This window comes from Malaclemys terrapin, chromosome 16 (genome assembly GCF_027887155.1).
Source record: "Malaclemys terrapin pileata isolate rMalTer1 chromosome 16, rMalTer1.hap1, whole genome shotgun sequence".
Taxonomy (NCBI): domain Eukaryota; kingdom Metazoa; phylum Chordata; order Testudines; family Emydidae; genus Malaclemys; species Malaclemys terrapin.
The window spans coordinates 25,846,919-25,872,164 of record NC_071520.1 but is presented as its reverse complement, the minus strand read 5'-3'; the positions used below and the strand labels follow the sequence as shown (position 1 = coordinate 25,872,164).

The following is a 25,246-nucleotide window of genomic DNA, read 5'->3' as shown; positions in this document are numbered from 1 at the left end:
TCATCCAGTCCAGCCCCCTGCCCTCAAGGCAGGACTATGTAATAAGCAGACCAACACCATTAAAACAAAGAACTAACCTAAACATGACTCGCCTTAGAACAGGTTTCCCTGACCAGATTAAATGCCCCATTTGGGGCCAAAGGGGAATATTTTAGCAGAGTTTTCACCTAGCCAAAAATGCTAGCTTTTCACTTCAGACTGAAGATGCCAGGAGAAGCCCATATTCTCTATGCCCATGGCAGGCAAAGCTGTTATTAACATTGCTGGCATCCAAGCAGAGGAAGCCGTAGGACCAGAAATCTGCCTACATGTGGTTAAAAAATAAATAAATAAATAAAAACAAACACTTAGGAGCATAGGCAGGGTCAGCAGTGGTTTACATTAAGGGGTCAGATGAGAGGATGGAGTATATGGAAATTAACGAGCAACACATTAGTACCCACATGTGCCTGTGGTTCCACCTGCAGCTGTTTGTTTCAAGGGCATTTAAGGCCAACCCTGAAATCCAGAAAGTACATGTAAAGTTCAGAGCAAACATTGGCACTGGAATGTACATGGAGCTCTGGCCTGGGGCCTAATATGCTAGACTAAGTTATAAATCACAATGGAATTACTTCAGTGTATTTCAGTGATGAATCCCGGTCATGTGCCACCTGAGGCACGTTGCGCATACGCTAAGAAGTGCTGCCTTGAAGCCTGATCCAACCCTTACTTGATGTCAAAGGCAGTTTTTCCACTGACTTCAGTGGAAGTTGAACCAGACTCTTGAAAGACAATTGAAAAATGAAAGTGCTTTGCACTCTTCATTCCCGGTTCTCAGGTGGGTAAGGTGCAATGGTTCCATGATTTGCCCAAAGTCACATGAGTGAGTAGCAGAGTGTGGAATATGGAACATAGGAATCCTCACTCATCTAGTCTTCCACTGGCTAAGACAGGGGTGGGCAAACTACGGCCTGCAGGCCACATCCGGCCTGTGGGACCGTCCTGCCCAGCCCCCGAGCTCCTGGCCCAGGAGACTAGAACCCAGCCCCTCCCATGATGTCTCCCCTCCCCCACAGCCTCAGCTCGCTCGCTCCAGCGCCGGTACAATGCTCTGGGCGGCGGGGCTGTGAGCTCCTGGGGCAGCGCAGCCTCAGAGCCCGGCCTGACCTGGTGCTCTGTGCTGCGCAGTGGGGACGGCGTGGCTGGTTCCAGCCAGGCAGCGCAGCTGTAGCGCCGCCAGCCACCAGTGCTCCAGGCAGCGCGGCAAGGGGGCAGGGAGCAGGGGGGTTGGATAGATACAATTTACGAAACACAATGCGGCCCTCAGGCCAAAAAGTTTGCCCACCCCTGGGCTAAGAGGTCAAAGCTAGCCAGTGAAAGCTGTTGACTACAAAGCCATGAATAAATCCATTCTACAAGCCAAACATAATGAAAATAAATTTCTCCTTTATTCATCTGCCAAGACCTAAGTTCAGGACTCTGCACTTCCCTGAGAAAGAGGTTGTTAGAGCTGTGCTAAATTTGTCAGTTTCATTTTGGACAGGTCTTCTCAATTTCCTGAGCCCCCGTGGGTTCATGCTGTGAGCTTTCCTTTGGATGACCCCAAAAACTCAAATTCAAAATGGTCTAGTTTTGCATCCAAGCCATGAGAAACCACAAATCTTGCAGGGCTTTGGTAGAATGCCATGTGTCACCCCAGAGTTGGTTCACCAGGTTCACAAACCTTTCAACAAAGGAATTTAGTGGAACCAGGTCAGTTGCATGTGAAGATTTTGCACTACTTCTGTTACCAGTAGAAGCCCCGAAATCTAGACTTGACTGGCAACAAAGTGTCCTTCAAAAAAGAAACTACACTGAAAATGGTTTTGTCAGTTTCTGAGCAGCAGATCAAATCGCATAAACATTGTTTTATAGCTTGGGATATCAAAAACTAGCTGGCCTAAGTACATAACACAATAACATGTGCACATAGTGCTTCAAATGTCCTTGACTGAGCCTAATTATAGTGTTACTTACTACAGGAAATTGCCTGTTGAATGACACTATTCAAAATTCTTAACAGAAATGTATCTTTGTTTGGAGAGTTAAAAATAAAGCATAGGGAATAGTGAGCAGACTTTACAGTTTGTGTCTTTTGTTAACCCCCGCCCCCACCCCAAACCTTTTATGTGCAATGTATTACAAAGTTCAGAAAGCAGAGAATGAGCAGTATGAGAACATATCCCCTCCCAGCCCTCAGTATCATCACAGTGACGACAGGTGGCTAATAGAAACAAGGCACATACCCCACTGGACCACACATAGTACGTATAGGCTAGGGCTTCCTTTCTGTTCAGTTTGTACACTTGCTGCAGTTTCTCCCAATAGACATTTGCTTCCATGTCCTCACTTGCAAAGCTGCGCACAGTCTTCATGGCCGAAATGGTTTCTTCTGCTGTGTTGTTGGCCTTCGCCAAAGCATTCTGAACCTCCTTGGAGAGCTTCTGCAGTGAACAAAGGAAAGGCGGGAAGGGAAAGCAGGACTGTATATACCAGAGGGGCTATTGTTCCATTTCATTGTGCCCCCCCACAAAGGACGCACCGCACACCCGATGGAAAGGGATTTGGAGACTATTGTTCATTTCACTATCCCTTTGTCCCTGGGTCTGACAGACTCCTTCAGTGGCTCTGGGCAATCATTATTATTCTTTGTGTATGTTGATAGCGTTTAGAGCCTGAAGTTGAGACCCAGTCCCACTGTGCTAGGCACTGTACATGTACACACACACACACACACACACACACACACACACACACTTCCTATCCCAAAGAGCTTACAGTGTAAATAGAGAAGACAGACAAAAGGAGGAGACAGGATGTGCTATTATCTCCATGTCACAGATGAGGAACTGAAGCACTGAGAGACTAAGTAACTTGTCCAAGGTCGCACAGGAAGTCTATGGCAAAACCAGGAAATGAACACAAGTCCCTGTACTGCTGGGATCTCTAAGCACATTGGGACAGCCAGCAGCTGCCTGTGACAAAAGCCACAAAGGGGTTCTCCAGGTCAGAACCTAGGACTGGGGGGCACAATCTGGTGTCTGTGCATGTGCACACTCTGAACAGGCAATGGCAATATGCAAACTTCCCCCACTTGCCAATTACACACTTCTAGCAAGAATAATCTTGGGGAGAGAGCCGAGAATCCGTACAGGGGAGCCACAGCTGGCCAGAATCCAGGCACAGTGCCTCTGCTTTTACAGCATGCCAGCATGTGCATGTCACACGGGCGGCACTACGCACACAGGCAGGATTTGCCCCACAGCCCGGACATTGACAGCAATAAAGCTCTCAAAGCCCAGCACCCAGCCCGTGCGCTGTACTGATTCCTGTGTTCCACCCAACGGAAGTGCGGGCATGTCACTTCGGAGAGGATTCTCGCCCAGGAGTCGGAGAGAGGCTCCTTATGAACAATGAGACTCAGCCAAGTGCGCACACGCCCCAACCGGTATTACAGGTTATGACAATGGAGCTGGCAGAGCTGTAGACTCAGAGGAGAAGATGCATTAGATCACCCCAGCCCTCTCTCGGGCACCAGGGCGGGATTCCTCCCTGCAGTATATTTTCGGTTGTTTTGTCCTTTTTCTAAAAGTCCCAAGCAATGGGGATTCCACTGTTTCCACAGACTAGCAGAGCTCAAATTGGGACTAAAAAGTGACAGAAATAGAGAAAGCAAAGGTCACATAGTACTGTGTACTGCACACGCAAACATGGGGGGGGGGGGGGGGGAGAACGAATTGGACAGACAACTTTCCCTTTAAAGAACACATTCCTTTGATATCCCCAAGATCATGCTACTAGAGAGCCTGTAATTCCATTAGATTGGCTAACAGAGAAATCCAGCATCAAGAGAGAAGGTCTTTTGAATACTGAGCAAACATTTGTTTGTTTAATCTTATGAAATGAGACCAATAACACATGCAGCCAGCACTTCCACTGGGACAAGAAAAGCCTCACAGGTCTGATTTAGAGTCTGGGGAGAACAGGTGTGGCCAGGAGAAGCGGCACATTGCAGTTTGGGGAAGTGACTCATTCCAGAAAGTGGTGGGTGAGAGCCAGCCACAATTAGACTGATGGATCAGGGGGCTGTGAACAGCTAAAGCTCATTGTGGGGGTTTGTATTAACTGCTAGTTCTAGCCCACTCTTTCCACGTCAGCAGCAAATTAAGGGAAACACCTCTGGTCTGGTTAAACTCCCTGTCTTGGTGGATCTGCAGAACGGATCACTGGCCACTTCAGACAGAAAGGAGAGATCAATAGGGAACAAAGATTGGGAACTGGCCTGTGGAAAGCTTGTGGTGCAACAGTATCCTAAAGATTCCTTACCACATACTTTGAAACTAGGGTGACCAGGTGTCCTGATTTTACAGGGACAGTCCAGATTTTTGGGTCTTTTTCTTATATAGGCTCCTATTACCCCCCCACCCCCGTCCCGATTTTTCATACTTGCTGGCTGGTCACCCTATTTGGAACCCACGTTTTTCTAGACAATCACTTTGGGTGCTCAACAGCTACAGCCAATGTTGCTCTCTGGACAGCCAGCAGGGGGCAGTACAACAGCACAGATTGCACCCTCCCCTGCTCATATACAGCATCCCTGATGTATCTGGCATCCTTCCCTCAACTCCAAGGAGCCATCTTGACTCCTCGGAGCCAAAGCAGGCCTTAGGCACGAGCAAAGCAAGGGAGTGTTTGGGGTCCTGTGCTGCCACCACAACGCACAGGCTGGCCTGATCTCTTCTCCTAGCAGCAGGACTGGAAGGGAGACAGTTCATTCGCTGCTCACCCCCAATCTCCATGAGAAGCAGCTCACAGCTAGATCCCAGCCTTGCTCTTAGCGGCCACTTGGCCCAGGGAAGAGTCCTGCTTTGTGGGGGAGACAGAGGGACTTGGCATATATTAAAGATGCAAGCAATCTGCCTTACCTTGTAATATTTCCCGTAGAGGTCAGACACCAGCATGATGATGGGGAAGCCCATGAAGGTCACCAGAGAGAGCTGCCAGGACAGGCTGAACATGAAGACAATCACGCCTGTAGCCTTCACCACGTTGCGCAGGAAGATGTTAATGTTCTGGGAAACTAGGTCGCTCACAATCGTTGTGTCCGAGGTCAGCCGGGAGATGATGTCCCCTGCAAGGCAAAGGGGAGTGGGCGAGAGCTCCGATCTGTCAGTGCTTCAGGAATCACAGCCCCCATCTCCGTACCAGCACAGGCAGGTAGTGATTGCACATGCCATGAGCCAAATTGGAGGGTCATGGGGAACCAAGAATGAAATGTGCACAGGTCAGGGGCTCAGGGGATGCAGCCATTCATGATGGGTCATAGAACCTTTCAGATCTAGGCTCCCAGTTCAAATCCAGCCCAGATCAGTAGTGACTGGAAGCGGTTACTGTACCACCCGCTGGCAGGTCAGTGGGCGGCATGAAACGAGTTTGGCAGGTCTCAGTCAAGGTGAGAACACCACAAAATCTACCACCACAATCAGTGCGTTAGTGTTTCAGGTCAATCACTTACTCAGACTGTATTCTCATATCTTGAGAAACAAAGGAAATGTGGCGTACCAAGCACTCTTGTCTCCCAGAGATCATCATCACGCGAGGATTAGGCTGGACTGCTGAAAGAGAGACTGATCTCATGGATGGAGAGAAACCAACCTGTGCGATTCTCATCAAAGAAACTTGTCTCCTGAGCAACCAGTGACTTGAAGAGGCAGTTGCGGAGTCGAATATTCAGCCTGGCAAATACGAGCGTAAAAAGGCCACCCCGGATACCTGCGGCAAATGAGCTAATTGCAGATAAGGAGACGTTATATAGCAATGTGCACAAAATCCACTCCTTAGCACAACATACAAGCCCCATCAGACCCAAGACAGACATATCGAAACAGGGGCCAATGATAATACTTTGTACTGACAGTGCCTTTCATCCCACGATCTCAAAAAGCTGCTCAGACAACTAAGTTAGCCTGACAACACCCCACCCCCGAGATGGATCTCATTATCCCCACTTTACAGATGGGAAAACTAACACACAAGTGCGAAAGTGGCAGGCCAAGTCAGTGGCAGAGTCTCGGGTATGTGCTATCACTACTAGACAACCCTTCCACTGCATATTAACACCATGCATCCGGTTTTAGACAACATCCAAGTGTCAGGAGTAGAAACAAGAGAAACTTTTGTTACAAAACCCAGAATCAGGCTGATTTAACCCGGTTCTGCTACAAACTAATCTTAAACAAAACAAAAAAAAACCCTTTCAGTTGAGCCCTGGCCCCTTTCACAGTTTCAGATGGAAACCATGAAAAACTCCACGTAATTTCTAGTGGCAAGCAGGATGCACATGGCCATTCAGTCCGGGGCTCATTCACCCCTGAACACCAAGTGACTTAGGTCCGCAAAGCTGCATTAACCAAAACTAACCTACAAGCTGGCATCCCATCTGGTCCCTCTGCAAACTGCATCTGCCGGTTTTGTGCAGCCGTCACCATGGAAGAGTCAGGGATGGGCCAAAGCTTTGCCTCTGAATTGCCTTGTCCTCCGCAAGGATGTTTGAAAGATAAAACTAAACCAAGTGTTTAGGATGTTTCTTTCCCTGCTCCCTCTTGAGTCTGTAAATATTGTAACAAAGTCATGGCCATCTAAGGCTTCACGGTTGTCATTCTGCTGCCACACTGTGGGCACTTAGAACTGTGCAGCAAGAGCAGGGATTACCTACATCTTATGGGTTCACATGGACACATCCCTGCCACCTGAGCTAAAGGAGAACTGCTGTTAGCAGCTTCGTACCTGAAACACACAGCTGAGCAGTTCCTAATCCATCGAGCAGAGGTTCATATAACCACTAGCCAGTTCAGGACAATACTATGGAAGAAGGTTTAAACCTCAACATAATAAACTTCTTATAACTGAGGCACAAATAATCTATCTATTGCAGTTACCTTCCTATAGCAAGAAGCGACATAATCACCACTGCAGAGGAAAACTGATCCATGCTTTTTTGGATGACTATTCCATCAATCGCCAAGCCAGTGTAATAAGGAAGGAATGTTTCTCCTGTATGGGAGCAGCATAAGAGAAGGTGGATTAGAACAAGAGGCAGGGTTTCAAACACAGAGCTATTGGGTAAAGCAAATGTTAGCAGTGGCGTTTAACTGGTTTCTGGGAACAGTAATATCTTTGAAGGTGTTTCTGGCCTTGATAATCTAGGTGTGAGACAAAGATTAAAAGGTTGTTTAAGCCCAATATTTAGATTTCATCAGGGTGGAGAGGTGTGATTTTTATAGAACTGATATTAATAGAAAATATGGAATTTTGATCTTGGCAATGTCCCTTTAAACTCTGTTCACTCACCCAAAGCGGCAACCAGGAGGAAGAAAGTGGCTATTCCGAGGAAGAGAGCATCTGGTTTGGTGTAAGACAGCAGCTTCTGGATAGTGGCTCCTGACGCCTCTTCCCTCTTTTCCTGCACAGTAATAGGGCTGGGGTCACATATCTCCTCTGCTTCCGCCCGGGACTCTGAACGGACCTGCAAGACTTCTCTGGAGGACGTCACGGAAGACAGCAGCTGCCACAGGCAGAAAGTTGCAGCCAATGACACATACGTCCATGCAAACAAACTCCAAAACCAGGGGTCCCTAATGGTCTTCCTGACCTCCGAGTAGAGCAGCAGTTTGACCAGGGCATAAATGCCCACTAGCAGGCAGACCAAGGTGATGAAGGTCTGGGATGCTTTCAGGCGCTTGGGGCCATAGGTCGAGCTCTTGGCAACCCCAATGGCAGCGCCAACCAGCAAGCAGCTCCTGTACAGACATGCCCCCCACACGTCCAACATGGAATTAAAGACATTGAAGTGCTTCAGATCCTGGACAATGTCCTTGCCGCTACGGCTGTGCACGTACAGCAGCGTGGTCACCAGCACGTCCACACCGGTGAACGCCAGAGTGCAAGCCACAGCCTTCCAGACTCTCATCTTCATCGGACTCTGGGGCAAGGCAGATTGCAGTTTGAGGCAGAGAAACCCCTAGTTCAAGGTAAAAGCTTCCATGTTAGTCTTTCCTGGGATTGGGAAAAGGAACAACACAAGAATATTAGTGACCTTTATGAAATGGCAGAGAGGGGGACCGAGCGCTGTGGAGCACTGCGGTTTAGTTTCATGTGAGAGCTCTGGTTCTCCCAGAGGCCAATTCCCTGCCATCCCCTCCCAGATCAGGATACCCCAGGGAGCTGGCATGTACAATATGCCTTCATGCAGGCCTGAGTTTGATCCAGCTTTTCAGGCTGATTCTATAGTTCCAATCTTCAGGGCCGGGAATTATTTCTAGGCTACAGGTAGCATCCTGGTGTGTTTTCGGCTACTCTCTTCAATGCCGGACCAGCCCAATTCTCAGCACCACAGGCTAACAATAGGCTCCAGGAGGTCCCTAGAACATGATGTCAAGCAAATTGTTTTGAAATGTCTCTGCAATGCCTCTCCGTTGCCGCCACAGGAGCGCTGTGCGGTAAAGGGAAACCATCAAGGCGGACAGGCTCCAAGTTGGCATGCACCCTCCCTATCCCCAGAACTTATATTTATTCATGTTTCTTGGAGGGATCGGATCCCTGAAGCCAGAGCAGCTGCAGTCTAAGGCCCAGGTGACAATCAGCTCTCCGAACATATGGTGGCTGTGCGATAGGGAGTGTCCCCCAGGCCTCTGCTGCGAGCTCCCCACTGCGAGCCAGCAAGAGAGAGAGGCCAGCTCTTTGTGCCCACACGAAAAGAGCTCTTGAATACAATTCAAAAGGGATTTGCCGCAAGAGACAGAAGCAGGTGGCAGAGGTTAGAAATCAGACAGATGGATGGACCCCAGTATCTAGACACTGAAAAGACAGCTCGCTCCACCAGGGCTGGTTATTGTCCAGGGCAGCATGACAGTGTAAGGTGTGTCCAAGTGGGAATGCAGCAGCCAACAAAAGCAAAAGGTAGAAAAACTGCTCGAGGGCGCCAGCAGCCCAGTGGACTATTTAAGCAATGAGGGCGGCACTTCCTGGCGGGCAGAAGAATAAATAATATCTAGCTCTTATCTGGTGCTTTTTATCTCACTCCTGCTTTCCAAAGGAGGGACTGGAGCATTATCCCCATTTACAGGTGGACAATCAGGCCAAAAATATTTCCTTCCCTTGGTTATTAAGATGATGTTTTTGGGTTTTTTTTTTTTTTTTAAAGTGAACGGAACAGAGTTTAAGTGTAGAAGTTTCTGGTTATCAGGGAATAACGTACAGATTATCAAGGGGTGCGAAGTCCAGATTAAGATTGGATGGCGTAAGGAATACATCATCTGCAATATCCCCAATTGGGGGTAAAAGGTTAACGGGTCAAAGTACAGACACTGAGATATGAGGGTATGTTGTTCATATGATGGCTAGGTTCAGGTGTGGAGTATAATGAGTGGATACGATGATGAGGATGGATTGACCCTCATTTGGTGAGATTTAACGTTCAGTGAGCTAATGGTTCCAGTTCATATGGTAGTACATTAGATTCAAACCAGGCAGCACCTGAAAAGTCTATTTTACTCTTCACTACTGATGCCACGTTTACTCTTGGCACTTCTCAATGAAAATAAACCGGTCAGTTTCGGTGTCCCTCCGCTCCCCTCATCAGTTTCATTCCCCGAGTGCCCTGCACGACCCCAACCTGCTGTCTGTTTGGGTTGCAAAAACCACCAGATCCCGACAAAACTAAGTTTTCATAGACAGAAAACGAACTAGTTAAAAGATAGTTCAAATGCAATCTTTCAAGAGAAAGAAAATCTAAAGCCTGGACCTACATTAGCTCCTTCAAGGAACAGCTGGTGATGCTGAAAGCCATGTGCTCTGTTCTGATCGTTGGGCCTGCAAATTTACCCTAATTGTGAGCTCCCGTATGATAGTATGTGAACAGTATCCCTAATGATGACACAGCACAACTTATTGCTGAGCTCTGTGACTTTATCCTCACCCACAATTATTTCAAATTTGGTGACAATATATACCTCCAGACCAGTGGCACCGCTATGGGCACCCGCATGGCCCCACAATATACCAACATTTTTATGGCTGACCTGGAACAACGCTTCCTCAGCTCTCGTCCACTCATGGCCCTTCTCTACCTACGCTATATTGATGACATCTTCATCATTTAGACCCATGGGAAGGAGACCCTGGAAGAATTCCACCATGATTTCAACAGCTTCCACCCCACCATCAACCTCAGCCTGGACCAATCTACACGGGAGGTCCACTTCCTAGACACCACCGTACAAGTAAGTGATGGCCACATTAACATCACCCTATACCGAAAACCCACCGACCGCTATGCCTACCTTCATGCCTCCAGCTTCCACCCCGGTCACACCACACGATCCATCGTCTATAGCCAAGCACTGATGTACAATCGCATCTGCTCCAACCCCTCAGACAGAGACCAACACCTACAAGATCTTCACCAAGCATTCTCAAAACTACGATACCCACACAAGGAAATAAAGAAACAAATCAACAGAGCCAGACGTGTACCCAGAAGCCTCCTGCTACAAGACAGGCCCAGAAGAGAAACCAACAGAACTCCACTGGCCATCACCTACAGTCCTCAGCTTAAACCTCTCCAACGCATTATCAGTGATCTACAACCCATCCTGGACAATGATCCCTCACTTTCACAGACCTTGGGAGGCAGGCCAGTCCTCGCCCACAGACAACCTGCCAACCTTAAGCATATTCTCACAAGCAACCACGCACTGCACCATAACAACTCTAACTCAGGAACCAACCCATGCAACAAACCTCAATGCCAACTCTGCCCACATATCTACACCAGCAACACCATCACAGGACCTAACCAGATCAGCTACAACATCACCGGCTCATTCACCTGCACGTCCACCAATGTTATATATGCCATCATATGCCAGCAATGCCCCTCTGCTATGTACATTGGCCAAACTGGACAGTCACTACGCAAGAGGATAAATGGACACAAGTCAGAGATCAGGAATGGCAATATACAAAAACCTGTAGGAGAACACTTCAACCTCCCTGGCCACACAATAGCAGATGTAAAGGTAGCCATCTTACAGCAAAAAAAAACTTCAGGACCAGACTCCAAAGAAAAACTGCTGAGCTCCAGTTCATTTGCAAATTTGACACCATCAGATCAGGATTAAACAAAGACTGTGAATGGCTATCCAACTACAGAAGCAGTTTCTCCTCCCTTGGTGTTCACACCTCAACTGCTAGCAGAGCACCTCACCTTCCCTGATTGAACTAACCTCGTTATCTCCATACTGATTTATACCTGCCTCTGGAGATTTCCATTACTTGCATCTGAAGAAGTGAGGTTCTTACCCACGAAAGCTTATGCTCCCAATACTTCTGTTAGTCTCTAAGGTGCCACAGGACCCTCTGTTGCTTTTTACAAATGTCACAGTAACTCATAATAACAAATGTTAATGGAAAGAGGTACGAAAGAGAGACAAAAAGATTGAATTAGTCTAAACAAAAAGGCCATGTTGATATAATCCCATGACGCCACTGAAATCATGCTTGGTAAAGACAGAAGATGTGGAACCAAAAATTTATGAGCCAAGACTGGTGTGTCCAATATTAGGCCTAACTGGTGGACAAAATAATGAAGGGCTGGGCTACTCCACCCACCACTCCTTCTGGGGGTCTTTAAAGAAAGAGACTTTGGAGGGGGGGAAAAACAGAGAAGAACAGACGGCATCGACGGGAGTGAGCTTCACCGTCACGGCTGCCACCCTCACCATGTCCTGGAACCCCAGTCCTTGTTGGCCTTGATCCTGAGAGATGTCCTGACCAGATCGGGCCAAGCAGAGGAGCCCAAATAAGACCCCCACTCTGCTAGCGCCAGCTGAATCCCAGATACCACCTGGGATGAAATGGGATCGGACTTTAAGAGCAACAGCTTCAGCCCATCTCAACTCACTTCTTCTCTTTCCCCCAAAAGGCCAGTTATTACCATCTTTAATATCATCTAAGAGACTGTCAACCAAGGGGCTTTTCCTTCTAAAAACTCTCTCCAGCTAAAGGGAAATGGAACAAAGTTGTTAAAATGAACGCCTTACTGAATGCTTCACATTTCAAATGCTTTCAAAAGAAGGTTTTTCCTTCTTTTCCATATCTTTAATGAGCAACAGAGGGTCCTGTGGCACCTTTAAGACTAACAGAAGTATTGGGAGCATAAGCTTTCGTGGGTAAGAACCTCACTTCTTCAGATGCAAGTCTGTGGATGCAAGAAGTGAGGTTCTTACCCACGAAAGCTTATGCTCCCAATACTTCTGTTAGTCTTAAAGGTGCCACAGGACCCTCTGTTGCTTTTTACAGATTCAGACTAACACGGCTACCCCTCTGATATCTTTAATGAAAGGTTATACAATGTAATGGCACGTTTGCCATGGTGCTAATCAAGCTGAGGTCTCTCCATATCCGAACTTTGTTTAGCGTGGTTTAACACTGAACAGTGACTGGGTTATATCAACACCTTCGGCCCATTCATTCTCTATTTAAATTAATACAACAGCTGTAAACACAGCCCCTCGTTAAATGCCAGCATGTTCCTGACCTCTGAGGTCCTTATTATTTTCATTATAAACCATACAAATACTTTACAAAATTCAAAGGGCAAATAAAGTAACAACCTTCTCACTTCAAACGCCTCTGTCTGTTCCTATGGAGATGGAATACTGGGACAGAACCGGTCCTTCCCTAGCAGTTGGACACCTGGACCAATAGGACAGCTTCATTCTCACTGTGTGTTCCAACATACTTTGGAGCTGGCCACTGGAGGCCAGGCTTGGCTTAGGTAGAATTAGCTCAGTATCTTTCTGATGAAAGCTTGTAAATGAAGGAAAGTTTTGGCTATTAAGCACCATCTACTATTAATGTTGCCTGTTCATAAAAATCTTTGGAGTCTGGAGCAACAGAACAAAAATACCAAACGTCTCAAGAGCCACAAACCCTCTATTTACTTTTCAGTCTAAAATCTAAAAAGGGGCCTAAAATGTTGCTAAATCCGAATTCCTTCCAGGCTAAGACAAAATTTGTTTTTATGCAACAAATTTCAAAACCCTTGCAGTTTCTGTCAGAGCTTTTCTATTGAAAATATTGATTCTACGGTGGCAAACCAGTCCTCTCTCGCCCTTTTTACAAAGGAACAAAATAGGCAATCAAGTGCCTGAAATACGGGATTTCAAATAATCAAGAGAGCAGGCAGTTTCAATCACCGCTGTCCATAAAGGACACACTCCACAGTCTAAACAACACTAGAAAGAAGATCAAATTACTCTCCCTTGCTGTGCAATACAAAATAAGGTAGAAGAATAAGGCTTCTCCCCCAAGACTGGGCAATGAGAAACCCAAAGCTCAAACCCCAAAGACAGAGCGATATCAACAAGAAGTAAGTGTTGGGGATACTCTGTCCAAGCACAGTGTGTCATGTTTAATTTAACACAAACGTCACTGCATGTAACCAACACAGGGCTAGCTCTGGGCCGCACCAGCACCAGCCACTTCAAGGGTGTATTACTCAGTTGATAGGACTCCTAACAACTCGGGGTCTGTTTTTAAAATCTCACTGTACAAATGTGCATCGCTGCACTTTCCCGGGGTCCTATTAGTGCGGTGCAGTCGATTGATCCAAAGACATGTATTGGCTCATGCTGTAGCACAAAAATAAACATTCAGGGTCCAATTTTCAAGAGAACTCAGCATCCAACAGCTCCCATGTAGGCACCTAAATCAGTAGCCAGAATTTCAAAGAGAACATTCATTAGGGGGCCGAAATAGGAGCCCTGCTCTTTTGAAATTCTGCCCCACGCGAACCATCTCTCGGTAACCAACTGGCTCCCCCTACTGGATTTGCAGGAAAAGCACCATAATAGCTTTCTAGCTTAACCACCATTGGAGTCCTCAGCTCAAGAGAACTAGCTCCAATTTGTGCCTACCTCATCCTAATGCAGGCTTTGCACCAGTCTGTGCCCAGAGCTAACACTAGGCGAGGGAGAGAACAGGAATGATCAATCACCAACCAGCAGACAGGGAATTTCAAATTGCACGTCCTCCCCCGTGTTTGTATCGTGCCTAGCACAACGGGGCCCTGATCACCAGGGGGGGGCCTCTGGACACTAGAACACAAATAAATAATGAAGAGTAAATGCTGTTATCAGGTGGGTAGAATAAGGAACCTCAAAAGAGGTAGCATGACCATGCCCTGGGTTAGAGTAATCAGTGCCTCGACTGACACCACTGAAGGCATTGTTTGTGTGAGAACCTTCTATATAACTCTTGCAGGGGTCACTGAAATGCAGTCCCTTCTGCAGTCCAAAGAGGCTGGGGCAAACCTTTCCTCTAATGAAAGGTGCCTGTGACCTTCGATGTCCATGCCTGCTGCCCGGGTCTGTTCCCACAGGAACCGCTAATGATCCAGCCAGCAAGAGGTGGAACGAGCAAAACAACTACCAAATACCCCAGTGCCAGATCTCCATCTACAGGGAAGGGCTCTGAACCCGCCCAGACATTGACAGCTGAGTAACCCCAACACCAGCTCCGCTTAATTGGTCTCTTGCTCTGTTTGGGCTCTCTCTCTCTTTTTGGTGCTAGCTGGTCTCAGGACCCCTACAGCTCTTTCTAATCCTGGCCAACTCCCGGGCTCAGCTCCCCAGGCCAAAGGCCTTTGGCACAGACTTGGCATCATCAGCCTCTCAGGCTGGAACCCACCCAAAACCTCACCCCACCCCATCCGCAGTGAGGAGGATCTGGAATTCAAAAGGAGCCCAGTAGAGACACTTAGGTTAGGCCAGCCCTGGAGCACGCGTGAACCCTGAAGAATGGAGGATTTCTAGTTCCTTCTATTTTCCTGGGCAAAAAAGGCTGATTATGATCTAAGCAGTAAACGCTGTTTGTCTTTCCACCGCCATTAAAATCTGCATTACACCCCAAATTGCAGCAGGGCTTCCTACAGGGGACAGCACCAAGGGCAAGCAACGAAGAAGAAAGCAAGCAGATGAAGGTCTGTGTGTGAAAACTTGAGGACATCGGAGAATGAAGCTTCCAGCAGCAGGAATGGAGTGGCTGTTTCATGGCAGGACTGGAACCCAGTGGAGAAAGGGCAGCAGAAGCTCCAGCCAAAACCAAAGATTTCTAATTAAGAACTCAGCCACAGACTCCCCTGTGTCCTGAATAACATTCCAGAATAGCACTGGACTGACACATTATCTGTGGCATCCAATAGCATCTGGAGTCCCTGTGTAACAGGTACAGGGTGCAGCTCCAGTAGATTGAAACCTTGATAGTTTAAATATTATTTCAAATAAACAAAACTGACTGAATGTCCAGATCCTATTAGTTGCATCGGAGGCTCTACTATTGTGGATTTCCCAGCGTCTGTGCATTAAAACCACCTATTACTCTGAGGCAGTTACAAAGAAAAAAAAACATCAAGCAAATGTTAGTGCTTGTGAAGGATGTTGGATTGACAGTGCCTCCATCCAGCAGCTATGCAAACTGCTCTCCACTGCCCCACCAATGTGCTCCAGCCCTACGGGGTGGCGAGGTGGGGGGATTCAGATTCCATGCACCGCTCAGCACTTGGCCTTTCTGTTGAGAGTGTCCTCAGGGGTGTCAGTTAGTGCCAGCTATAATGAGGAAACCTGACAATTAGAGGAATTGGACTGAGACCCACAATCTCATTTCCTACAGGACACTAGAACAACCACCCAGAGAGAAGGACTTTTGGTGACAGTCTGTGCTTGTTTCGAATCAGTGACAAATCCTAAGGCTAAAAACCTTCATATTCCCTCATCCATTCCTTTGGCCACATACAAACGCCATCTGATGCAGAGTTTTATAAATACGATTTCTAACAAGTGTCTCATCAGACTCAAGGAAAAGAGAATATATAGCAGATTAGGGAAAAGGCATTCGACTTTTGGCTAAAGTGATTGTAATTGTTTCTAATTTCTGTCTATTTGATCTTGCTTAGCCAAATCAAAAGAGGAAAACAATTGTAACAAATGAATTGCTTGATACGCCACCTTAAACAGGTCTCAATAAAACACAGCCTTGACTTGCACATCAGTTTTTGAACTCTACTATTATGATGTAGCTGTTACTGTAATAAAAGGAATATAATTTGTGTTACTCTTTTTTTTTTTTTTTAACTAAAGAGTTTATAAAAACCTATATGATCAACAACGAGCCCTCTGCAGAATTTTGTTTTGGCTAGAGCCATAATGGTGCTTAGTATAATTCTAGTTCATATTCCATTAATAAAGTTATTTCACGGTTGTAGAAAATGTTGTAGAAGACTTTCTAAATGCGAAATTAGATGTACTGGTGTCATTATTGTTGTTGTTACTCCATTTATGCAACTGTTAATGACAGACTCACTGGAAGATTTGTAGGAAGAAAAATTAACCTTTGAAATACCACACTGTGGCTCATCATGACTATAGCACCAAGTGACATGACCACCCTGCAGTGAACTCAGAGCGGGGTGTCTACATGTATTGTTTTGTTGCAATGTTAACGTGTGTGTGTGTGTGGGGGGGTTGTCTGAAGGGGGACTAGACCAGACCAAATAAATACAATTGACAAGCTACACAATGTACAGCACTTACTGCAAACGGGAAAGCACAAGGGGCCCGATTCTGATCTGGCTTCCGCCCCTGACCTGAGTTACAGCGGATTTGCATCATATGAAAGGAGGGCAGGATCAGACCCAGGGATACCCACCCACCCTCTCGTTCTGAAAGCGGCCAGGATGTCCGAGCTCCGATCTGTGCCAGCAGACGCAGGCAGAAATCAAGCCCCCAGTTGCGCTGGAGGGAGGAAAGGGCATTCAGTGCATGTTCCCAGCTGCCCCGCGGATGCCAGCCTGGTTTGATCTTTCCAAACACATCGTCACCCTGCGGGTCCTGCATCAACAACCAGCCAGACTCTGAGCCTCTTGCAGCCGGGGGAGGGGGCGCCCCAAATTCAGCGACCCCCCCCAGGGCTGCGATGGAGCAGGTACAGCGAGCTGCCCCTGGAGACACAGTCCCAGACCGGCGGCTCTTACCTGGGCGGCGGCGGCAGGAGGCTCGGATCATTGCGGAGCCGCACGGCCCCCGGTCCAGCAGGACAAGGTCGGAAGTGGGAGGAGCCTGTCCGGGTGACATCATCAGGGCACGCCCACCTCTGCAGCCGGTTTGGTGGGGGTGGGGTCTAGAGGGAGAAGTCGCACCCAGGTTGCAGCCACGTGCCTGGCCTGACCTTAAAGCATCTGGGGCCCTATGGGAGGGACCCTGCCCGGGCCCCTGGCTTGCACCGGCCGTTTGACCGCAGGAGGAGCCAGGGCTGCAAGTGGGAGCTTGTGTGAATGCATCCGCCTAGCCCCGGTGGGCTCCTGGTCCCACCCCTCGGGGGCTCCCCACTGGGCTTTGCACGGGGGCGCCAGTTTTGGTTGGACTCATTCCTGGAGGTTTCATCACATGACCATCTTGATTTAAAAGATTAATCTTTCATTCCTGGAGACTCCAGGCCAATCCGGAGGGTTTTGGCCACCCTGCAGTTTGCACGGGGGGTTGCTAAGCAGGGGACCCTGCTCCAAGAGCTGCTGTCCTAGTCCCTGGTGCAGGCTGGGGATCAGTGCAGGGTGAGACCCTCCTGCCACATCCCCTGAATTTTAACGCTGCGGTAGCCAGGGCCCCCCAGCTTCCTGCGTAAGGAGGTGCCCGGGTTCAGGTGCCAGAGCCCTAGTGTTGCCTGGACTCTGTTCCTTTTAGGCTGAACAAACGAAATGGTGATGCTGATTTAAAGTGCAAAGTGAAGCAGAGCAGTAGGCCTTAGGCATAATCAACGCAAGCACCTGTGCTGAGCTCAGGGCCTTTGTACCAACCTCCCCACCCCCGCCCACCCTTGTGTGCCCCTGTGCTGACCTGGCAACTCACAGCCCTCCCCCATCTTCCTTCCTGGAGCAAGGGCAGAGGGTGCAGAAACAGCACCAGCTGCCCCCGTGGCAGAGAGCAGGAGAAATAACTCCTGGCTGAGCTCCTCTTGCTTCAGGCTCTTGGGACCAGCAGGTCTCCAGCCAAAAAGGCCTCATGTCGGTGTTTATCCTTCAGTACAAGCTTCCTCCACACTCCACTCCCCATTTTTATATGTTCTTTTCATGGGGTGAAAGTGTTTCTACAGGTGGCCCAAAGGGAAGTTCAGATTGCTTTGTCCATCGTGAAATCAATCCGCTTTCCCTGCCGCGGCAGGATCCGGGGATGATCTTGTTATAAAGAGGCAAAATGAGTTAAACTAGGTGCGTAACGAAAACAGGCGTAACAAACATGCACATTGCCCCGGCAGAGTTATAGAGCAAGTCAAGACTGGAATGAGCCCTGTTCTCCCATGCACATCTCGCCTTCTCCGGGGCGACTTGGGGATTATTACGAAGCGTTTCTGGCAGTGTTACAAAGAAGAGAGAAGTTCATCAGCCAGCTGCACGTGCCCTTCTTCCTCTCCAGCAACAAAAGTCTGATCTAATGTACCCCAGACCACCACACAGCCAGCCCGGAAGTTACACACATTAAAGAAAATGTTATCTACAAAAAATGTCTAAATGCTTTATTCTTTACAGCGCTTCATTAGCCTCCAGCAACAGGAAAATACAAAATAGGCATTAGCTTTAGACAATCAGCTCAAGAGGATTTTCAATTAAACCCCTAACCCTAGGTGAGAGTTGGGAGGGACCTAGTTTCAAGAAGTCCAAGAACTGACATATAAATATTTCCTTTCAAAATCAGCATAGCCCTCGTATCTCAGAGCTATGAGACTGTTGTAACCTCCTCCCCTGTATATGCCTTATCACAGGGATAGGACGCAGTTACTTCATATACAAAACAATATTAACACCTAGGCTGTTTATTGTCACAAGTGCAGTAGTCAATATTCCCCAGCACTTCCTGGACTTGCATGCTACACCGTATAACCCAAGACAATATGGGAACTGACTGCATGGGACTCTTAGAATTCATTCCGTTTTAGGGAAGAGTAGGATGTGAAAGCTCAAAGCACAAGGCCAAGTCTCCCTCTGCCTGGACAATCAGAGAAAAACCCTTCTCATTTTCTGAGTTTTATCCCCCCAAGACAAATGTGTAAATTTCAGGCTATTTACACAGCCAAAGGACACACACGGACCTGGTGCAACAATGATCTAGGCTGATGGTAGGAAGACACGATTTTCAGGCTAAGGCAACAGCCTAGAATTCAGGAGATCTGGGTTAAATTTCCAGCTCTGCCGCAGATTAGCGGCTCTGATTCTCCTCTCATTTACCCCCATAAAATTTAATGGAGTTATTCCCGATTTACACCAACGTGAGTGCAATCCTAATCATGCTCACTGTGGGGCTTTTGGCCAGTCACTTAAATGCTTTCTGCTCCTGTGCCCTATCTGTAAAGTGGGAATAATGACACCTCTCAGGGACATGGTATGGAAAAATCCATGACTACTTGGGAGGGGCTTTGGTACCACAGCAGTGGGGCCATATAGATACTCAGACACACCAGATCTGAACTTTTACCATCCCTTCCCACAGAGCGACCTAGGTCTGAGCATTCATCTTCCACACAGGTACCTTAAGAGAACAGTTCATGCTAAGATTACCAATACAACAGCAGGATGACACCGAGTGAGACCCCGGAGTTTAGCTGGTTTTCTTCACCCCGGATATACTCTGCTCAGGTGTCAGCACTGTCTCAATTTGAAATGCCATAAACTGGTTCTTCTTCAGCTTCTTCAGCGACGAGCTAGCGTTGCTGCCGAACACGCCCTCTTCCACTTTAAAGGCGAGGGACGGCAGGCTCCTCGTTTTCCTTTTCACGCTCTTCTGCTCCCGCTTGTAAGCGGCGGCCATGTTGGCTATCACCTGCAAAGGGGATCGCTTCGGTTAGCGGTGGTGGTGGGGGAGGGTTCTGCGGCTCCGGTTAATTAAAACCTCTCCTCTCAAACGTGCTTTAAGTTCTTATGTCAGCGTATGCCAATTCTCTCACCTACACTGACCTAGAACAAGGCATTCCAGCAAAAAGCCAGTGAGCTGCAGGGCCGTAGTCTGTGGGGATGCTGCTGGGGTGCGAATCACAGGTCTGTAACTAGGTATAAGGTATCTAAGTTGGTATCGTTTGCATGCTGGGGGAGAGGTGGGTATTGTAACTGACTCTTCCTTACACTTTCCTGTTAGTTGCTTTTCTTGCTGTACCCCTCTCTTCCAGCCCCTCGGAGGGCGAGTTTAGGCTCAGATGGAGTCACTTACCAGTGTGAAGCTTACTCCTCCCTGAGTCTGGATCTTAGCCTTGCTTCACAGCACATACGCAAATTGTTATCCTTGTTTTACAGAGGGGGAAGCTAGGTCACAAAGTGGTTCCATAACTTCCCCAAGGTCACACTACCTGGCAAATTCAGGTGTAGAGCCCAGAGATCCAGGCTCCCAGCCCTCGTCTTGCCACACTAGATTTTACTACAATCAAAAGAATCAAATTCCTATTGGAATAAGAAAAGACAGTCTTACCAAGTCGACCAATTCAAATAATAATACCACCTAGCTCTTACATTGCACTTTGCATCCATAGATCTCTTCTGTAAAGCACTGTGAGGTCAGGATCTTAATGCCCATTTTACAGAGAGAGAAACTGAGGTACAGAGAGGTGACGTGACTAGCCCAAGTTCACCCAACAGGTCAGTAGCAGAGCTAGGAACCAAACCTAGCTCTCCTGAGTCCCAGTCTAGTGCTCGATCCACTAGGCCAGTGGTTCTCAGCCTTTTGGGACTTAGGACCCATCTGTAAAGCTTAATGGCCTGTCACTACCCAGTAAATAGCTTCAGTGCAAAAAACATCTGGCTTCCTAAATATTTCTTACCCACGCTATACAAGGTTCACATTAATGTAATAAGTACTAGATAAGTGCAGCATGCATACCATAGCAGCGTCTCCTGGGACTCCCGTCCCATGGCGCTGGCTGGGCTCAGCTCCCCACTCCAGGCAGTGTCACCTCCGGGGTCGCAGCACTGCTCACGTTTGTCCCGGTTGCTCTGACTGGGCGCTGGCTAGGCCAAATCTGAGTGAGGGGGCTCAACACCACTCACTCAGATTTGGCCTGGCCGGTCCCCGTCATTATGACAGGACAGCAGCTGAGCCAAACCTGAGCAGCGGTGTGACCCCCCGTGCGCCAGGTTGCAACTAGGACTGGAGCTGCCCATGCGGGGTGGGCTCTGCACCCCTCCAAAACCTCTCCCCGATATCAGGCTTCCCATGCGACCCTTTGACACATTCTGGTGACCCAATTTTGGGTCACGGGCCACTGTTGAGAAACCCTGCAGTAGGCCACGCCGGGCATGAATTACAGATGCAAAAGCAGTTTGTTGCCATGGCTCTCCAGAGCTCCTGTCTCCTTACTGTGGGGAGGGAGGAGTTTGAACTCAGCGTGTTCCATGGTGAGCTTCAGATAGGATTTCTGCCCCTCCCCCGACCCTCCCAAAGGACCCCTGTGCTATTCCAGGCCATACTCATTATCCTGATATCAGAGATGTGAGCCAGGGCCCTGGCCAGGCCTACCCATAGCATCTGAGCACCCACAACCCCCCACTGATTTCAGTGGGGCTTGAGGGCGCTCAGCACTTCACAGGATTGGGCCCAGGAGCTCCCACCTCGGTGCCACGCTGCAACATCCCTACTGTGCTGGTGCTGGCCAACGAGCAGATGTATCAAATGGCACCAACTCTGGTGCATGGACCGTCCCTCCCCCCACCACGTGTGGCAAACGCTACGCCCCACTCAGAGGATTCCAAAGGGCAAGGTGACTTACGATCTCTTTCACTGCATTCTGCTGCTCCTGAACAGCCGCGGTGAATGGTGGGAGGCCACCCACTTTACCGGGAGCAGCACCCTGCTCTTTAGAGTCCTTGACAAACTCAACCTGAAAGGCACGGACGAGACCCAACGGTTTTTATTTGCGTTAAGAGAGAACATCGGCATTGGCTTTTCTTTCTCGAAACGTTACCTCTGACGACAGACAGACATATCTGTTAAACATCAGGAAGAACGGGGTGTATTTAGTGACGGAGCTGACAGATGTGCGGAAGTCAAAGAGAATCGGGTCGAGATAGTCATCCCACTCGCTTGGCTTCTCATTCACCACATTTCGGATGGAGGATTTGAGCAGCTCATTGGTGCAGTGGTCCAGGCCGGGGCAATCTGCAGGATCGGCAGGGGTCAGTGTCTGGGAGATATTCCAGCGCTCACATAAACGCCGGCTCACCTGCAAAGAGCAGAGGCTCGCATCAGTCGAACATCAAGATGGTTTAATACAACAAAAATCACTTCACAGCCTTCAGAGGCTAAAGATCACGCTGGTCTGAGCTCCAAGATTGGCTATATTCAGCCCTGTATATTCAGCACTGTAAAAAGCGCCGTTGTCCCAAAAGGGCAGTGGTTTGGAGGGACAGACTGAGCACCCACTATCTCCTGTGCACTTTCAGATGGCTTAAGGCATTGGATTCCAGCAGTTCATGAGACAGTGGCGGCCAAAATCAGTTCAGAATTTCTGTGAGGGAGTCTGAAGGAAAATGGTAAATTTGCAGGATGGTAAATTAGATGAACCTGAGCAAACCTCACTGTTGTCAAGAAATGTGGTTGTAGGCAGGGTCTCAGAAGTGTCAATTTTAGGTAGAAATGCTCCCTGTAGACTGAAAGGACTTGAGGGCAGGAAGGGAGTTTTTAGCGGGGTGTGCAAAGCGCCACATGAATGAATGATGCTGCATACGGCTTCTGCAATAAATAAATAGTAACTGTGTTTGGGGCCATGTAGAACCATGTGTAGCTGGTGGGACTCCATTGGGTGGTAGGAGAGTTTATAGATAGGTCACCGACTGGGACTCCTCACCCTCTGCACATTGTGGAGAGGAGGAGGAAGACCACATGCATGGTCAGCTGGGAGCATGGCCAATGGGTCTACAACTTCATAGAGCCGTTGCTCAAGATCTCCCTTAAGAGGAAGTGCAGAGCACCAGCTGCTACTACAGTGCACACAGGTATCCTGCACGCTATCCCTGGGTTGGAGCAGGGAGAGGATCCTGTTGCCCCTCCAAGCACCACTTAAATCCCCTGTGCAAAACCCACGTACTGCACTTTGCACATGGATAGGATGCTTCACAGAGGAATGCAGCTTTCCCCCCGGAGGCACTTTCACTGTTACACGCCTCACCCCAGTGTCTGACCCACCTCGTCGCAGAAGTCCCAGCTCTGACTGGAATAGATGTTCTTGGATGCTCCAAACCTGGACAAAAAGGAGGAAAGAAAATTATAGAACCCAACCTTATTTCATCAGACTCAAGGCTTCAGTTCCCCGCAAGCTGCTCTCACATTGCCTTATGGGACAAGGAAGACTGACAAAGGCACTGATTTAGATACGGGGAAAGCTCTGCAGTGATCACCCACAATAGGCCTCTCAGCCAAGGTCAGCAGGTGTTCGTTTTTTTCATTATTAAATAGAAAGGCACAAACTAACCTTCCCTTGGGGGCAGGGAACATTCGCTGTGTCCATCTTTTCAGTAACGAAAGCATCATCTGAAAGCAGATGGGTTTGGCTGAGGGGGAGAAATCTGGGGCGAGAGAGACAAATCTCTCAGTCTTCTCTAGTTACACCAGTCTCTTGGTTAAGAATGACCTCTGGGTTTCACATGCCTCCTCTATTCTTCAGGACCCAATTCATATTCCATTGATCTCCATGGCAACACTCCCCAAATGACTTCAGTGGGAGCAAGAGCAGGCCCTGTATCTATTCTAAAGAAGGAAGAATGGTCTTGTGGCTAATGCACAGGGCTGGGAATCAGGGGACACCAGCGGTCATAGACTTCTGGCAACTCAAATAACTGATCTATGCCTCCGTTTCCCCATCTGGAAAATAGAGATACTAATGGGTATATGTCACAGGGGCCTTGTGAGGAAGAATTCATTACCATTTGAAAAGCACTCCCTAGCATCTATACCAGAGTGGGAAATATTACTAGCAGAGAGAAGTGTACATGTACTGTAAAAATATACCGTGTCCTCAAAACACATCAGAAGTGTCAGTAGCCAGCACCAGAATAGCCCACCTGTAAAAAATTGTAGCCAGTGCCTTGGCCACTGATAAGGCATCTTTCTTTTGCAGAGGGACAGCTTCGATCCATTTGGTGAAATAGTCCGTTACAGTGAGTATGTGCGTATTGTCCCGGCTTGTCTCTGGGAAAGGTCCTACGAAAACAAGTGTCAATCTAAATCAACACCAGGCCATAATATTACACGAACGAGGAAGATAAGGAACAACACCGCGAAATGGTCAGTGCAAAGAGTGTCACGGCGAAATGGCTACGTCTGCAGTGCAATGGCATTGAGCTGTCAAATTTCAGTGACTTTTGTCAGCACAAAAATCTTCATTGCGGTCCCAATCCTGGGTGACAGTCAGCGCCCAGAGCTCCTATTAAGTGCACCGAAGATGCTCAGCAAACTGCATGGATCAGGTTGTATTTTAGCAGGCGGATAAATTCACCCTTGGTTCTCCCTCAGTGCAGAGTCTGGTAGATTTTGCTCCACACACAGTGATAGATTTTCCTTATCCACTGACAGTCTGCACAGGTTTCCTACAAACAACAGAGGAAAAACCTGTTTATTGGTGAAAGCCCGGGGGGGGGCCTCATCCCAAACACTTACCATGAATGTCTAGTCCTAGCACTTCCCAGGGCGACTCCACTTTGACAGGCCTCGCTTTCCGCGACACGTTCTTATTGTGTTCTGCGTTCTGGCAGGTTTCACACATTTTGATCTGAAAAGCAAACAGCCCGGCCCAATGACTTGCCAGAGAGGCTGTCAAACGCTGCTAGGCCCAGACCTGAACTACTGAGAAGCCATTAGTCATGGATGGAATGGCCCCAGGATTCCGAGCCCCTCTCTCTACACAAGGTGTTCCCTAGAGTCGAGAAACTACAGTAAATAAATCAATAAGCACAGCTTGAATTGCTGTGGCACAGAACGATCCCCCTGCCCCCACCCCTTCAATAATCTCCCTCTTCCGGCTTTACAGTAAGGGGCAGATTTTCTTCATTCCCTGCAGGAGGCTTGAGAAATACCAGAAGGAACTGGGATTCCACTGCCTAGTGAGGACCAGGATGAAGGGAGCACACACGGGTTGT

At 48.3% G+C, this 25,246-nt stretch overlaps 1 protein-coding gene across 2 annotated transcripts in view; it reads right to left on the bottom strand.

The window, feature by feature from the left end:
- ABCB9 (ATP binding cassette subfamily B member 9) overlaps positions 1 to 17,191 on the bottom strand; it is a 32,714-nt gene extending 15,523 nt beyond the window's left edge. The window contains exons 1-6 of one of the 2 annotated variants that reach the window (XM_054006620.1): positions 17,114 to 17,191; positions 7,372 to 8,041; positions 6,960 to 7,074; positions 5,677 to 5,807; positions 4,947 to 5,152; positions 2,268 to 2,465 (exon numbers count right to left, since the gene is read on the bottom strand). In XM_054006620.1, coding sequence (XP_053862595.1) covers positions 2,268 to 2,465; positions 4,947 to 5,152; positions 5,677 to 5,807; positions 6,960 to 7,074; positions 7,372 to 7,996 — 1,275 coding nt within the window. In that variant the 5' untranslated portion in view covers positions 7,997 to 8,041; positions 17,114 to 17,191. Of the gene's footprint in view, positions 1 to 2,267; positions 2,466 to 4,946; positions 5,153 to 5,676; positions 5,808 to 6,959; positions 7,075 to 7,371; positions 8,077 to 17,113 lie in introns of both variants that reach the window. The other variant, XM_054006619.1, reaches the window with a different exon arrangement.
- Positions 17,192 to 25,246: the final 8,055 nt, after the last annotated feature.